The 17,236-nt window shown below is 39.7% G+C and overlaps 2 protein-coding genes across 2 annotated transcripts; one reads left to right on the top strand and one right to left on the bottom strand.

Annotated features, from left to right (window-relative positions):
• Positions 1 to 7,723: 7,723 nt before the first annotated feature.
• LOC111022406 (uncharacterized) lies at positions 7,724 to 8,977 on the top strand. The gene is made up of 3 exons (XM_022299572.2): positions 7,724 to 7,991; positions 8,102 to 8,248; positions 8,352 to 8,977. The coding sequence occupies exons 1-3, from the start codon at positions 7,918 to 7,920 to the stop codon at positions 8,884 to 8,886; spliced, it is 756 nt and encodes a 251-aa protein (XP_022155264.2). The 5' UTR covers positions 7,724 to 7,917; the 3' UTR covers positions 8,887 to 8,977.
• Positions 8,978 to 13,276: 4,299 nt separating this feature from the next.
• On the bottom strand, positions 13,277 to 17,236 carry CLPP5 (nuclear encoded CLP protease 5). The gene is made up of 9 exons (XM_022299624.2): positions 16,920 to 17,236; positions 16,270 to 16,389; positions 16,023 to 16,137; positions 15,821 to 15,913; positions 15,653 to 15,698; positions 15,481 to 15,553; positions 14,775 to 14,809; positions 14,574 to 14,662; positions 13,277 to 13,740 (listed from the first exon to the last, which is right to left on the bottom strand). The coding sequence occupies exons 1-9, from the start codon at positions 17,045 to 17,047 to the stop codon at positions 13,519 to 13,521; spliced, it is 921 nt and encodes a 306-aa protein (XP_022155316.1). The 5' UTR covers positions 17,048 to 17,236; the 3' UTR covers positions 13,277 to 13,518.

Genomic DNA, 17,236 nt, shown 5'->3' with positions numbered 1-17,236 from the left:
CATAGGGGAAGAAGAAGACTTAGCACCAAGAAAGCTATAATCTTCTAAAATTTGGGTGGTCCGGTACGACCATAGAACCTCTGGTAGCTCCTCGACCCACCTGCCTTTCTTGGAGTCCAGTCTAAGTTTGATGCCTCGCTTGATGATCTTGTTGACTGCCTCCACCTGCCCATTTGCTTGCGGATGTGCGGGGGACGAGCTAAGGTGACTTATGCCAAGCTTGCTGCAAAAGTCTTTGAACTTGGCGTTGTCAAACTGCTTCCCATTGTCTGTCACAATGGCCTGCAGTATACCAAAGCGACATATGATATTTGTCCATACGAAGGACGTGACTCTGGATTCCGTTATGTGGGAGAGCGCCTCGGCCTCGGCCCACTTTGTAAAGTAATCCACAGCAACCACAGCGAACTTAGTCTGGCCCTTGCCCAAAGGAAAAGGACCAATGATATCTACCCCTCACTGCGCGAATGGCCACGGGGCCGAGATGGGGGTGAGCAGCTCGGGAGGTTGGTGGATTATGGTTCCGTAGCGTTGGCAATTGTCGCAAGTTCTAACGAACTTCTTGGCGTCCTGGCTGAGGGTCGGCCAATAGTATCCTTGTCGGATCACTTTGGCTGACAGCGATCGGGCGCCTGAGTGATTGCCGCACACTCCTTCGTGGATTTCCCTGAGGACGTACAGGCCCTCTTCAGGGGTTAGGCATCTCAATAGAGGCAGGGAAAAGCCGCGTCGGTACAATGCTCCACCTCGGACCACGAACCGAGCTGCTCGCCTTGCCAACTTTCTGTGCTCCTTGGACTCTTGTGGTGAGTTGCCCCTAATGAAGTCCGCAATCGGGTCCATCCATGAGGACTCTGGAGCGCCGATCTCCATCAGATCTAGCTCTGAGATCGAGGGGTTATCTAAGATTTCGACGGGGACCGACCTGGCCAGGTCGGTCTCGTACGCCGATGCTAACTTGACCAAGGCGTCAGCATTAGAATTTTCTGCTCGGGGAACCCAGCTTACTTCGTAAGTTCGAAACTGGGCGAGGTACGACCTGACCTTGCCCAAATACTTCTCCATTCGGGAGTCTTTAGCTTGGTACTCTTCCTTGATCTGGCTCACAACCAGCTGGGAGTCGCTGAAGACCTTAACACAAGAGGCCCCCAATGCTCTAGCGATTCGCAGGCCGGCAATAAATGCTTCATACTCAGCCTCGTTGTTAGAAGTCCGGAAGCCGAACTGCAAGGCATACTCAAATCGCTCGCCTCCTGGTCCGAGCAAGAGGACCCCGACCCCGCACCCCTTCTCATTGGAGGATCCGTCGACATAGATTGTCCACGGTAGGTCGGACTCGCTCAGCTCGGAAGGTGGTGTGAGCTCGGCTATGAAATCTGCCGCTGCTTGTCCTTTCAACGCAGTTCTGGGTTCGAACTGGATGCCGTACTCACTTAGCTCCATTGCCCACTTCATCAGGCGTCCAGAAGCTTCTAGCTTATGGAAGATGTTTTTTAGGGGCAAGTTAGTGAGCACCACCACAGTATGGGCTTGGAAGTATGGTCTAAGCCATCGGGCCGAGGTGACTAAAGCAAGAGCCAACTTTTCCATTTGAGGGTATCTGGTCTCGGCTTCGGTCATAGCCTTGCTTGTGTAGTAGACCGGGTTTTGCCGCGCTTCCTCTTGCCTGATTAGGGCTGAGCTGACGGCGCTGTCAGACACTGCTAAGTACAATTGGAGCTTGTCCCCCAGCATGGGCTTGGCGAGCAAAGGTGCCGAACAGAGGTAGCTTTTCAACTGCTGAAATGCTTGCTCGCACTCCGCTGTCCATTCAAACGGCCCTTTCCTCCGTAGGACTTTGAAGAAAGGAAGGCACTTATCTGTCGATCTTGAAACAAACCGGTTCAGGGCCGCAATCCTGCCATTGAGGCACTGAAGCTGCTTCAGCGTCTTAGGTGCCTCCATCTCGAGCACGGCTTTAATCTTTTCGGGGTTGGCCTCGATTCCCCGGTTGTTCACCATGAAGCCAAGGAATTTTCCCGAAGAGACTCCAAAGGCACATTTAGCTGGGTTGAGCTTCATTTGATATGTCCTCAGAACCTCGAAGGCTTCGGTTAGATCGGAGAGATGCGACTTAGACTGCTTGCTCTTGACAAGCATGTCGTCCACATACACTTCCATATTCCGGCCGATCTGCTTGACGAACATTTTGTTCACCATTCTCTGGTAGGTCGCTCATGCGTTCTTTAACCCGAAGGGCATGACCTTGTAACAGTACAGACCTTGGTCTGTTATGAATGCGATATGACCTTGATCTGGGACATGCATCTTGATTTGGTTGTACCTAGAGTAGGCGTCCATGAAAGTGAGCAGTTCGTGCCCGGCTGTGGCGTCCACGAGCTGATCAATCCTCGGCAGTGGGAAGCAATCTTTCGGGCATGCCTTATTTAAGTTCGTAAAATCTACGCACATTCTCCACTTTCCGTTAGATTTTTTAACTAATACAACATTGGAGAGCCACTCGGGATACGGAATTTCTCTTATGTATTCAGCTTTCAAAAGTTTGCTAACTTCCTCAACAATTACATCACTCCGCTCCTTGTTTATAGGTCTTCTTTTTTGCTTTACAGGTCGGAATGACGGATCTATGCTGAGGCGATGCGTCATAATTTTCGGGTCAATGCCAGGCCTGTCCTCATGGGACCACGCAAAGACATCCGAGTTGGATCTGAAGAAGCGGACTAGCTCCTCTCTGTCGGTGGCCCCCAGCTTGGTTCCTATGCTTACTTGCTTCTCGGGACTAAGCAGAGGAACAAGCTCGAGCTCCTCAGTGGGTGCGGAAAATCCCTCATCGGCAGGTCGGCCTCGAACTCGAGCGTCCCATCCCTACCGGCGAGAGTTTCGAGGGCGCAGACCGATGAGCCTTTGAGTGCGGAGGCATAACACTCCCTCGAAGCGGTCTGTTCTCCTCGGACCGTGCCCACGCCATTGGGGGTGGAATACTTCAAAACTTGATGAAGTGTCGAGGGAATGGCCCGAAATGAGTGGATGATGGGTCTTCCGAAGATGGCGTTATAGGCCGATCTACCGTCAATCACCACGAACTCGGCCATTTGGGTGACCTGAGTCTGGTCCTGCCCAGGCGTGACCGGCAAGTCGACGCAGCCCTCTAGGATGACCGATTCTCCAGAGAACCCAACCAGCGGTGTCGAGCTTTTCCTCAATTGCGACCTCGTCCATCCCAGGGCGAGGTAGGTCGGTAAGGACAGGATGTTAGCAGATGCGCCTCCGTCTACCAGCACCCTCCTGACCACCACATGATCAATCGAGGGAGCGATCACAAGTGCATCATTGTGGGGTAGGTGGACCTCCTCCAAGTCTGCACCGTCGAAGGTGATTGGGCAGGTCGGCCTCGGCTCCCTGATTAAGCATACCTCGCGCCTGGCCGCACGAGCTAACTCCTTTCTTTTATGTTCAGACTGACCCCCGCTTGGCCCTCCGAAAATGGTATTGATGACCGCAGGTCGGTCAGTGCGCCGGGGCGGCGTCCTCGAACGCTTCCGCTCTTCCTTTTTCTCTGCCGAGCTGGTCCTGGGCTTTCCCACAAATTTCTTGAAGTAGCCATCTTGAATAAGATCCTCAATTTGGCACTTCAACTCCCAGCAGTTCGACGTGTTATGGCCGTGCTCCCGATGGAAGCGGCAATACTTGTCCTTGCTGCGCCTTTCCGGGGCTCCCCGAAGCTTCTCAGGACGCTTGAGTAGTTTTTCCATTCCGGACTCCTCGATGTTCGTTAAGATCTCGGAAATTGGAATCGTGGTCGGGGTGAAGCGTTCATAAGGTTGGCTCCTGGTAGGTCCGTTCTCCGCCCTTCGATACTCAGCTCGGCCGCTGGAAAAGGATCCCTTGTCCTTTGACTTGGGATCTGCCTTTTCTATATCTTTTCCACTTCTGCCCCGGCCGATCTTTCATTCTGGTCGGCCGGCTTTGGTTCGGAGGAGCTCCTGTCCATCGATGACTTTCTTCGCCTTCTGAAGCACCTCGGCGAAGGTGGCCGGGGCCTCCTCTCCAAGTTTCACCGTGAGGGCCTCGTCGGCTAGACCGGTGAGAAAATAGCACATGGCCGAGTCATCGGAGCAGTGTGCGACCTTCAACTACTCCTCATGGAATCTGGTGACATATTCTCGCAGCGTCTCACCCTCCTTCTGTCTGATGGTGGCGAGATAGGTCGCTGTCTTTTTTTCATAATGCCGAGAAGAGAACTGGGCGAGGAACTCCCTTCTCAGCTGAGAGTAGGTCGAGATCGACCTGGCTGGCAGTCTCCGATACCACAATCGCGCACTGCCAGTAAGCGCGATCTGAAAGACGCGGCATTTGATTGCGTCTGATACCGCTTGGAAATCCATGAGGCCTTCAAAGACCTCAACATAATCCTTGGGGTCCTTCGACCCATCATAAGGCTTCACGGTAGGAGCTTTGAACTTCGGAGGGATCGATGCTTCCAAAACGTCCGAGGTGAAGGGCGATTCTCCCAAGTCGCCATCGTTCAGTGAACCTTCTTTCTGCTCACATTTGGCCTTTAAGGCCTCCACCTGAGCGTCGAGCTTGCCCCTCAGCTGGTCGAACTCCGCCCTTGTGATCACCCCTGCGGGAGTTGCTGGGTTGTGAGAGGATTCAGCCTGCTGGTTGGAGCTCCTGTGTGAGCGGGATGGTGACTGTCCTTTTCGGAGAGATGAGCCTCTCTTTCTGTTGAGGTGCTCACGGAGGTCTCCCCTCTGGCGAGTGCGTCCCTCGCTCCCATTGTCTTCGGGACGTTCCTCCTCGGCTGGGCTGAGGTGGGAACCCCTTTGCTCGCGTACGTCAACGAGCGTCACTCGATTTTCAGATCGGGACCCTGCGCCTGCGGCTAGTATCATTTCGTTATACATTTCCTCCATGGATCGCATTTGTGTGCGCATTGCCTCCATTTCTCTCTGGAGTGCGTCAAAGTTCTCACTTGTTGGAGCCGGGGCTGGACCCCGGGCGCCCTTCTTAGAAGTCCCACCTCGGCCACGGGTGGCCTTGGATGTCCTTGGGTGCGCAGGTGGTAGGACAAGCGCGATGATTCGTGCCGACCTGCGGAGGGGTTCTGTTGCTAGGCCGTCGTGACCTTGCCCCTCTACCACTATTGCTCCGACCTCCCTCTGGTGGGCATCGCTGGCAGCTAGAGTCCTTCGATCTGCCGTATTGGTCGAGTTCGCTGGTTGAACCATGTTCGCTCGCGCGTTGGTTTAAAAGAATTGGGATGACTTAGATTGTCTTCCCATAGACGGCGCCAAATGTTTATGCAAGGATATGCACAACAGTGTACTTCAGATTGCAGCTCGAACTCGGCCTCCGGACCGATCTGAATACCTGGGCGGACCTGCACAAAAAGGTGAGCACTCCGACGATCAAGTCAGTATAGGTCGGATTCCCAGTTTAGTTCGAGGTCAGAAATCATCGTACCTGATCGTGGAGTGAAGTCCTCTACTTATGGGTGGTAGTCTCGCTAATCTCGCGACGGTTACACCCGGTAATCTCGGGACCGTCAGTTACACCTGGTAATCTCTGGACCGACGGTTATACCCGATAATCACGCCGCTGACAGTAGCTCACATCGGCCCCCACCGAGCTTCCCGGTAGGTCGGACCTCGGCCAGGTTCACCTCGGCCTTCATACTTAGCATCTGTCAATGCTAGTGGTGGTGATCTCAGCCGTCCGAGCTGGGCATGACTCATGAGTCATCTTGGAGCACCAATAGGGGTCCTCCACGTGTCCAGGGTATTCTCTTCCCCAAACAGAATCTATAATGGGTAGCTAATTTAGGGAGTCTTTCTTTCAAAGTTTACTTTTGAGACCTTCTTAATGAAAATGATGACAATTTGCAATTGCATAGTCTCCAAATTCTTGTGTGTGGTGAGGATATAAAGTTGATTCAACAAGTTCCTTAAAGTTCCATTAACTTCTTGGTGGGTGTGGCATTATGGATATGAATTAGTGCTTTTTTTAGAACAATATTTTAAAGTGTTTGCCTTAAATAAGAAAGCACTTCATTTTAAAATGGTACTTTTGTAATAATACTTCCAAGTATTTTTACAATTTTGAAAAACACCCTTTTTTATATATTATTGATTTAAATCCTAGTTTAATCCATATAATTTCAAAGTAAGAGTTATTTTAATCTTTTACTGTTATACTATTAAGTATCACCTAATATTGTTATCCGTAAAATACACATCTTAAATGACCTATAAATTTAAGTTTATGCTCACATGATCGAGTTATTTAAATGTTTGTTGATTAAAATGTAATAAATTTTAAAATTTTAAAATTAAAATAGATATCTTAAAAGTTGAGAGACCAAAATAAGATAATCTTAAAAGTTCTAGAGTAGATGAGAATCAAACCTTTTAAAATATAATCAAGCATCATCAAAATTTTATAAATTTTTTTAATTAGTTGAAAGGCCAGAATAGTTGTATATTAAAAATGGCTAAATATATAATTTATTCCTTTAACATGTTCGTATTTTTCAATTTCATTTTTTACATGTATTGATTCTTTTTAATTCAAGTTTTTACTTTCGTAGCTTATCAATACTCATTAATAAAATATGTGACATAATATCAATATAGTTCTGATAGTTGAATGGAAAATACTTTATATTTTGATTCAATAAAATGACATGTCCACCGAGAAAAAACTTACCCAACCCATATAAAACTTCATTTTTTAAATTTCAAAGGGAAGCTTTTATCACTACCAAATGTTAAAAGAATAATGATGCATAAATTTAAAAAATAAGATTCTTTTTTATAAAGTTGTTAGTTGCTAGCATTCATTTAATTTCACATGTGATCATCATAAAACTCGAAAGAAATATTAAACATGTGTGAAATACGTTGATAAAACAATAATTTAATATTGCATCAATTTGTTTTAACAAAAATTTTATGATAGAACTTAATTAACAATCGTTAATAATTAAAGGTAAAATCAATAAATTAATATGACCCAGAACCAAATTAAGAATTACCATCATCATTTTGTATATTCAGTCCAAGTTTTATTTTAAATATTAAAGACGATATTAAAACTAAGACATCCATATTTTTCTTAAAAAGATTACTGAGTTAAATTCACACCTTCCCTTGGTGATATAATATTTTAAAAGAAAATCACACTAACACAAACATAAAATATAAAAATTTTCAATCTCCCATAATACATATTTCATAGGTTAACCCCATAAATTTTTTTCACCTCATCATTCTTTTTAAATAATATCGACGAAGTTGATAATAAATGAAAATAGTATCTATATTAGCATGACATTTTAAAGGTTCATTTGATCATTTCTTGTTATTGTTTTTCCATTTTTAATAAAAAAAAAGGATAAAATTACATGGTCCTGAAGAATGATAAAATTGAAAACTGAGCCATAAATTAGAAACTTATTTTCTCTGTTGTCAAAATTTAAACGAAAAACGATACCGATACCAAATAGGCCACAAAATTTTCCCAATTTACCCTTAGGCCCCACAAATAGTTTAGCGTGGGGCACCATTCTTCTTCTATGGATTACAATAATAGCCCCTTATTTCTTTAATTTTGTATATTGTAAATTTGTAAATCCAAGGCGTGGGGTTGGTTGAGGAGAAGGGCGCATGGGGAGGTTGTAGACAGTGGCCTTGATGTAATTCCCAAACCTTTCTCTCTCTCTATATATTAAATGAGTGATGAGAAACAAAAGACAGCAACTTGGGGAGGGTAGTTTTGTCATCTTTCCCCCATCTTTCTCTCTCTTCATCAAAATGGGCTCTGCACCTTCTTCATCATCCTAGTCCTTCACTTTTCTCTCTCACAAATGCTTAGAAGAAGAAGAGAGGAAGAAGAAAATTATAGGCAAAGGCAGCGATGGAGGTTTCTGATCATTCTCTCTCTCTAAAAAAACCAAACCCAGATGAAGAAGATGGTGCTTCCAGAAAAAGGTTGGTTTTTTTTCAAACCCTTTTGGAAAAAAATTGTTCTTTTGGATCTTTTGGGTGAAAAAAAGAACAACTATTTTTGTTTTTGCCTCCATTTCTTCATGTTTTTGCAGAAAAGTTGTGCAAAAGACTGTGGTTACTGTAAAAATTGGGTCTATAAAGGCCACAACAGGGAAGTTGAAGAATGAAGGGCCACCTCCTGATTTTTGGTCTTGGAGAAAATATGGCCAAAAACCCATTAAAGGATCTCCATATCCAAGGTTCCATTTTCATTCCTTCCACACACACACAAAAAAAAAAGCCCCCTTTTTTCTCTTCCCTTTTTCTTTAATTCAAACAGGGTTTTTTTCTTCTTCTTTTTAGGGGTTATTATAGATGTAGCACAACCAAGGGCTGTTCTGCAAAAAAGCAAGTTGAGAGATGCAAAACAGATGGTTCAATGTTCATCATAACATATACTTCAAGCCATAACCATCCAGGTCCTAGCATCTCCACCCTCAATTTGGATCAACAATCAGAGGAGATTCAACCCCAGCCGTTGGATCAGAGCCAGGATCTTGTTCCAAATCAAGGGCAAGAGATCATGAAGCAAGATCACAGCATTATTATTCCAAGTGATGGAGAAGCAATAGAAGAAATGATTGAAGAAGAAGAAGAAGAAGAAGAAGAAGAAGAAGAAGAAGAGGAAGAAGAAGAAGTGTTGGAGCAAACTAATAATGTGTCTTCTTCTTCTTCATGTTCTCATCAGCTCATAAACTTGTCAGCTGCAACAAACAAGTCAGAAGAAAATGACTTCTTTGATGAACTTGAGGAGTTGCCCACTCCTCCACCATTTTCAAGCTTGAATATGAGAGGCTACTTTTTTGATGAAATTAGGATCTCTGCTGCCCCTTCTTGATCTTTGTGCTGTTTTTCTAGTGCTCCCTTCTTCTGATCTTTGAAAGTTGTGCATATTTTGCCTAGTAATAAAAAATATGTCTATTTTTACATTTTTTATTTTAACCACTATTTCAAGCTTTTCCAATTTGCCCTTTTTGTCTCTTTTTTCATGAAAGAGAAGACCCTTTGCCCTATTTCCTTTTTGTTTCTTGTTTGGGTAAAGTTTTTCATTTGAGTTTAAGTTAAAAGAGATGTGGGAGGATAGATAAATGTAGTATTTCAAAGTAATAAGAGGGCTACTAAATCTGAACTTTGCTATCTGAGAGTTGTTGCAGTGATATAGCATTATGTATCTCCAAACCCTTCAACTTGGTGCTTGGGTTATGGATTTGAGAAAACTGAGTTTGTAAAGTTTGGATCTTGAGTTTGAGAAATATACATTTGTGAACTCCTAATCTGATAGATGATAGTTTAAGATATAAGTTTAAACTTGATGTAGTATCTATTAGATTATTTGGGATAGTTTATGTATATACCTAAACTCTGATATAATGATAGGAGTTCTTTTTGTTAGTACAACATGTGAAGTATAGATTCGAACTTACGATCTTTTGATCGGAGATAGGTGTCTTAACTCAATTAGTTAAGCTCATGCTGGTACGATAGGAACATTTGGGGTGAAATTTGACGTCAAGTAATTTGGATTATAAAAGCCTATGAGATTAAGGGAAGAGTTTAGAAAGTTTGTGTTTAAAAAACCTATTCAAGCTCATGAAAATTGTATAAGGGTGTGCGGATTTAACCAATAACCCCCAAGCTTGACAAATTCACGGGGCAAACATAGATTTGACATCTCTTAAGCCAAGCCTATACAAACCCTCACTCCAAACCACCTTGATCGGTAGGATTTTAATATCCTAAAGTGGGTGGTTACGGCGAGGTGTTGTTTGAACTCATTTCTTTAAAAGTCTTTCTATCATTAGGCTAATCCATTGAGAGTGTGATGGTTGGTTTAAATAAGATCGGAAAATGTAAGACTCGAAATAGACAAATTGATACATCAAGTATAAACTCGACGTCTTAGTACAAGAAAATGTAGTTAGAGAGAGAGGAGATTAGGGTTATTTGTGGATAGTATAGATATTTAAGACAGAGAAAAAGAGAAAGGAGGAAAAATGGCACGAGATTCACGAGTGGGGAAAGGAAGGATATGAAGGATAGAGAAGACATGATCTGCTTTTGGTTTTGGGCAGTTGTGAAGAGTGGGACATCTCTCACTTCCCCTTTTTATCTAGTCGGGAGAGTTAAACTTCGTTCTTGAACCTTAAAAAGTATTTAGTAAGTTTTTAAATTTCTAATTTTTTGTTTAATAGAATCTTGATTTTTTAATTTTGTATCTAATAGATCCATGAATTTTAAGAATCTATTAAGGATATACGAGATTGTTAATGTTTTAAGCACCTAAAGGATAAGATTGGAAATTTTTTAATAAAAAATTAGAGAAAATTAAAAATGATACAAACATCAGGGATATATTTAGTCAATGATTGAAAATAAATTGTGTTAAAAATAATTTTTTGATACAATCTTTCTAGTTTTGAGACCTAAAGAAATGAATAATACTTAGGTATCAATCGATCTACCGGTCTGATGTACCTATCTTCCTCTGAATTGTTACTAAAAATTTGACAGTTATTTACTTTTTAAAAGACAGAAAAAATATCTTCTTTATTTTTTTGACATTTTTTTCTCTTATTTGTCAGCCATACCCAAATCTTTTATCCAAAAAGTCCACTTTGTACTTTGTGTACCAAAATTAAAATGCCCATATCTTGTATGCATAATCCTAAATTAGCTTTAAGGACAGTCCTTTCTTCTGCCCATATAAGTCATTCTTTTTTAGACCAGCTTTCAAATGGATTTGAGTGATTTCACTTCATTCAAAATGTCATACTACACTCAAATAATTTAAAGTACTAATCTTCTTCATAGTAAGACTCTTTTTTTTTTTATTATTTTGTTAATTTTCTCTCTCACCTTTTTGTTAACTTCACAATCTTTAACAACGTGTTCGAGTAGATGTCATGTCGATTATCTCTCTTTTGTAAATATATCATTGCAGTTTAATGTAGTAGCAAATAGATTAAATTTTATATATATCTCACAAATTATCTTGACAACGATATTGTAGTAGAGTCAAACGGTTGTGTTGTGAGAATAGTCAAGATTTGAGCAAATCAATCTGGTCACTCACATATATATACATATAAAAAAATAATAGATGAAATTTTAAATTACGAGAAGATTAAAGATGATAAAAGTTGGAACAATTATGCGGGTAGATTCAGCATCAATCTAGAGGAAAATGTTAAAGATGAGAAATTATTTCAACATGATTTAAAAATAATCGCAATATAGTTTATAAAAATAAATTATTCACGAATGTAAATTAAATAAAACAAATAATTTTTTGTTTTAATAATAAGTAGGGTGCGTATTTGAAAGCTATCCTCAAATAAAAAAAATTGTTTATTTAAAAGGACCCTTCCTATTAATTTTTTACAAGCCAATGAAATAAAAAAAAAAAGAGAATAAAATAACAATATGAGGGAAAAATAGTTAATTTCCACTTCTTTCATTTTCAATTTGCAAAAGTTTACGAGTTTCAAATTATAATATAATTGCAAATAGTTAAACGTAATCAGAATCGAGAGCTATAAAAGCACATTTTTAAGAAATGATAATATTTGATTAAAATTTTAAACTGTAAAAAGTGTTGTTTACCAAATAAAAAAGCGCTTCTAAGTTTCTAATTATTTTGATGATGAAAAGTGGTTTGAAAATTTATAAAAATGGATAAAAGTTACTTTAAGTACTTTTAGAGGGAGTATTGAACTCATTTTCTTCTTAAAAATATATTTTTCAAGACATGTCAAACACACGCTATAAAGTAACTTTAGTAGAAAAATCATTCACGCAAAAGCACTACTCTCAAAAGTCGTCCAAACATCTATTCTATCAAACAATGAGGCTATAGGGAGAAACTTTTTTTTCCCTACTTTATTCTTTTAATTTAAACATTTTCATATTTATTTTAGGGATAATATTTATGTTCAATAATATTCTTTCCTTCTCTTTCTCTCCTGCCCCGCTTCCCTCAATTTTTTCTTCTTTTTTCTTTTTCATTTCTTTCAAAATATATTATCTTGGTCCTTACAAATTCAAATTTTCTCAAATTAATTTTATCTCTCTCAAAAACTCAACTTCTCAGATGTTAGAAGAGTTAGAATATGTATAGTTTTATTTGTCTGTTTCTATGAATTAATTAAAAAGTTATAACTTAATAAGGAATTTCAAAAGTTTTGTTACTTTTTATTTTCCACAATGTCTCGTATTTTCTTATATTTTTGTTAGATTATTTGATTGAACATTCAACTTTTAGTTTTTTTCCAATGCAATGTTAATAGTTGTTATTCTAAAAATAATACTTGATTACCTACCATATATAAATAATTTATTCAAAAAGTTTAAGAGATCACATACTCTTTTTTTTTATCATTTTCTTTTTCAACGACTCAAATAATAAATCAAAACAAAGTTTTATTTGCTTTTATACATGGTTATGATTAGGAAATAAAAAGATGAAAAATTTATGAATATGTGTTTTTTATAGGAAAAAAAATCATTTTAGTGTTTTTAAACATTAAAATAAAAACTATAAAAATTCAGATGCACCACACGTGCACGTGTGTACTTATAAAACACAATCCAATTTCCCATTTCCAAAACCAAAATAATAAAGAAACAAGATGGAAACATCATCAATATCAATAATGACTAATAATTCCAGTTGTTTGCTATTTTATGTGGGTGTTGAGCTTGAAAGAAATAGGTTGAGAGATCTTGAGAGGAAGTTTGAGAGTAGATTTAACTATGTGGGTGTTGATCTCAAGCGTTCCTGTAATCATCAGTTTGGTATTATTCTTCTCAAGTTCTTTATAGATCGATCCCTTTTGTCAAGCTTATCTTTTGTATCCACTTTATATATTCTTTCATTTTATCTTATTGAAATATTTCTTATAAAAATAATTTACAATGAAAGTAACTCTAGTTCAGGACCAGATTTCTCCAGAAACATACCAATAATGCAACAACTCCATTGAAAAAAAAAACTTAAATATCAGAAACAACCAAAGTTCATGGATAAGAAACCCTCCCTCTGCAACGTACATGGAAAGCAACAGAATGCATTAGAAATTCTTATTGAAACCTAACACGAATTAATCCACAATCAACAAAGTGACCACATAATAATGAAGTCTTTTATAGGGTCGGCGGCATCTTTTCAAAACAACTAATCAGACGTCGCCAAGTGTTGGGCTTAGCATCATTCATGGTATCCCAACCAATTAGAGAGGCTAAAATTTAATGGACATTTCAATATAATATCTTGTGTAATGAAACAAGCAACAATAAATCAAAAGTGTGAAACCACAGATTTAACTAAGAGAGAGCTATTTCTCAAGCTTAAGCTACAATAAAAGCATGGGAGCCATGTTGTTAATGGTCGAAATCTTCATACACTAAAGATTATTTTTTGCTTTTAAATCTACAAGATGAATATCTAGTTGGTCACACAGCGGGATAAAATTTACGCACCCGGCTCGGCTTCTGTGGCAGCTGCAGCTGCTAAAGGTTGGAGGGCTTTGAGAGGATTCATGATAACTCCATCTATGAGTCCATATTCTTTGGCTTCTTTGGCACTCATGAAGAAATCGCGATCTGTATCCTGGTTAATCTTCTCGAGACTTTGACCGGTGTGGTAGGAAAGATACCCATTAAGATTTGCCTTATGATGCAACATTTCATTTGCCTGACAAGCAAGTTACGGTGAGGGACTGGCTTCTCAGAAAATATTTGACATTGACATGGATGAAACCAGAGAATCTATAATATCTTAATCCCAGGCAATATACTTTCCTACTACAATTGATAAATGAAAAGCAATCTATCACTATCTTTTTGTTAGATTCATTGTTTCAAATTTGTATTCTCAATCACGAACGAAATGGGCTTCCTTAGAACAAAATTTGGACTGGACTGGGCCTAAATTCTATCATTAGTCTCTCTCTACCCCACTTCTCTTACTTATCTCTCTTTTCATGGACTTCCTCTCACTCATCTCTTTGTACAGGTATACTTTATCCCACTTATCTCTTTGTACACACACTTTCACTCCGTAGATTGTCTTTACACCCATACTCACTTATTTCACCATACACAAACTTCCTCTAACCAATCTTCCTTTTCACCCCTCATTAATTTCTCTCCCTAGATTCTCTCTACATGTTTTTTCTCATCAACTTTTGGCACATGCTTTCTCTCTACACATGTTTTCTCTCATTAACATCGCCTTAACCCACTCTCTGCATTTCCAATTAGGGCAAAAGCCATTTTGAAATACCGGACTCAGACAACAAACTAATTCATCAAAAGCACTTCTCATTGGAAGTACTTAAAAAAAAGCCTTCTGATTTTAAAAAATGCTTAGTTCAGATAACTCCCCAAACTCACCCTCAGAGCTCTATCATAAATTATAATGAAATACCTTGACAATAGAATAAAGCGAAAGGAAATATTACAAGAATTATGAAAAAATGTAGAATTTCATCATCTATTGATCATCCAAGAGGAATATGAGGATACCTGAATATCGATGTCAGTCTGTCCACCTTGAGCACCACCAAGAGGCTGATGGATCATTATCCTTGAATTTGGCAAGCTGTATCTTTTTCCTTCAGAAATTAAAGAGAAAGGAGGTGCATACTTAATACACTGAAACTATTTCACTTTAAAAAATTATGAAAAGAGAACCCCCTAAAAATTTATAAAGGAAAAAACGTGTACCTTTAGTTCCAGCACTAAGCAGGAAGGCGCCCATACTGTTCATAATCCAAAAAACAGAAAGGTCATTGCAAGAACACACGTATTGATTTAAAAAATGAGGGGTAAAGGTTACAGATAAAAGCTCTAGGTCAGGAAAACGCCTCGTAGTCATTCATTCTTTCCCATTTTTTCTATCTCCTAAGCTATTGATATAATTGCACGAGAAAAGTTGAGTCTGTGTTACATGCATCCGTGCCTGACTATGAAACATTGTAAATATATTTTCCTTTTTTGCCAGACAGATCTTCAATAAATTTGGGCAGCACGCTAAAACACCAAGTTTTATGCCTCAGAACATCGCTTGGACTACCTAATCCATAATTTTGTTGATTTTAAATACAGATATGTGCAGTAGAGCTACAGGGTGAACCAAACTAAAACTAAAAACATTTGGACTGGTCTAAGCTTGATCCACTTCAATTAACCTGGCCTTCTGGAGGAAATATAATAATGAAGGCTCCAGCCTTCACGAACTATTTGCATTATGTAGGCCGTAAAACTAGTCCAATATAGAAAAAGATGATAATTGTAAACATGAGGAAGACATCTACGACTATTTCAGACAATATTTATTCCCAACACATTTTGTAAATAACACTTGGGTATATACATGGAGAAAAACATAACATCTCAGCTCATAAAAGTACTGATCCGATGAATCTTGTACCTGGCTGCTAGCCCTACGCAGACAGTAGATACATCAGGCCGAATATGCCTCATAGTGTCAAAAATGGCCATACCTACAGAGATCCAAGTAAATCAGTCGTTAAAAGATAACACTAATCCCAATTTCCAATGAAACAAATATCAGTGAAATAGTTTTCTGATTTCAATATTACCAGCTGTAACTGATCCACCAGGGGAATTTACATACATGACGATATCCTGTTAAGCATACCAAAAGTATTTAGTTGAAGCATAGAGGCTTAATTGGTTAATTATGCAGAAATGTTGATGGACTAGATATGAGCTACTTCGGCAAAATGAATTGAAAAGAAAAATGGAACCTTATTGGGATCAACAGCATCAAGGTATAGAAGTTGAGCAACAATGATATTTGCCATATCATCATCAACCGCTCCACCACAACGAATAATTCTCTAGTCCAGAAGAAAACAAGATTATCAAAATATGGTGATAGCAACCTACAAGTCTACACAACACCAAATGTGGGTGAAGGAAATAAATACTGCAGACCTACACTCTTACATATTGGAAAAGCTGGCTTATAACACTGTGGAAGCGTTCCTGCACCATCGGGGGAGGACCTTGCCCTTGCGCATAAGTGGGGAAGTATGGTGAAGATGGAATTTGCACATCATCCCTGTTAAGCATACAGAATATAATTTCAAAATCCATTATTTATGTCTATTGTGTTAATAGCTGATAATAATTATAGCCATCTTTGGCCCCATAAGAACAAATGGGAAACTCCAAGTAAATCAATTTATGCTACCTTATAGACCAAAGGCCCTGGCGAGAACTCCTATCCAGAGACGAAAACTCGCTTGAGTAGATGGCTTTGACTGGAGTATTCTTGAGGTTTCTTCCACCTCCAACTAATTTTCCTAGTTTCCTGTAAATAGTGAGGACATTACCCATTGCTACTCCAATTAAGAGAAGAGTAAACATGTGCAACAGAAAAGGAGATATCGAGAAAGATAAAGAAGAAACGATAGGGGTTTGAATTTAAGTTTATCCCCAGACGCGTAACATGGTAACAGACTTGAGGATAAAACAACAAATTAAGAATCTTAAGGAAACAGGTTTTGAACAATGTTGAAAAAAACAAAATAAAACAAAAGCAACTTTTCACAATTTCATAAACCAGCAAAAAGCCTAGAATTCCTCTTGGCACTTGTAATCAGCAAATACTCGAAGTCCAATCGGACACCGAAATCCTTCCATTTTCGAACCAAGTTCAATAATACATCAATTCAGGCAACCCATTACAGTCTATCCAACTCGATTCAAAGATGCTCACTGTTCCCGATTCTCACATTTAGGGTATTTCACAATCAAACACCCAATTCAGGTGACCCATCCTTAAAACTAAACTAACATTGCATCGAAACACAAAATAGGAAGACAGACCAAAAGAAGTACCTCGACTGAAAAGGGTCCAGGGGGAGAAAGAGCTTCTGGGACTCGGAAGAAGAGCTAGAATTGGGAACAGAAACGAGGGAGTTTAATCTGAAAGACGAGGCAGACGTGTAGGCGAAAGTATGAGCCATTTTCTCAGCAAAAGGTTCCGTAAGAACTCGGCACGAACCAGTAGCTCTGCAGAAGACGAAACCGGCAAGAATTTTAGCGGCCGGCGGGAGTTCGGAGCAAACTCCGAGGGGCCTTATCCGCTGAAGGAAGCGAACGACGGCGAGGATAGAGAAGAAGGAGAAGAATGGTCGAGCAAGTAATTGATGGCA

This window comes from Momordica charantia, assembly GCF_013281855.1.
Source record: "Momordica charantia cultivar OHB3-1 chromosome 8 unlocalized genomic scaffold, Mcharantia_2.0 BLBB01000008.1, whole genome shotgun sequence".
Classification (NCBI taxonomy): domain Eukaryota; kingdom Viridiplantae; phylum Streptophyta; class Magnoliopsida; order Cucurbitales; family Cucurbitaceae; genus Momordica; species Momordica charantia.
The sequence above is the reverse complement of the archived record's forward strand: the minus strand, read 5'-3'. Positions and strand labels throughout refer to the sequence as shown.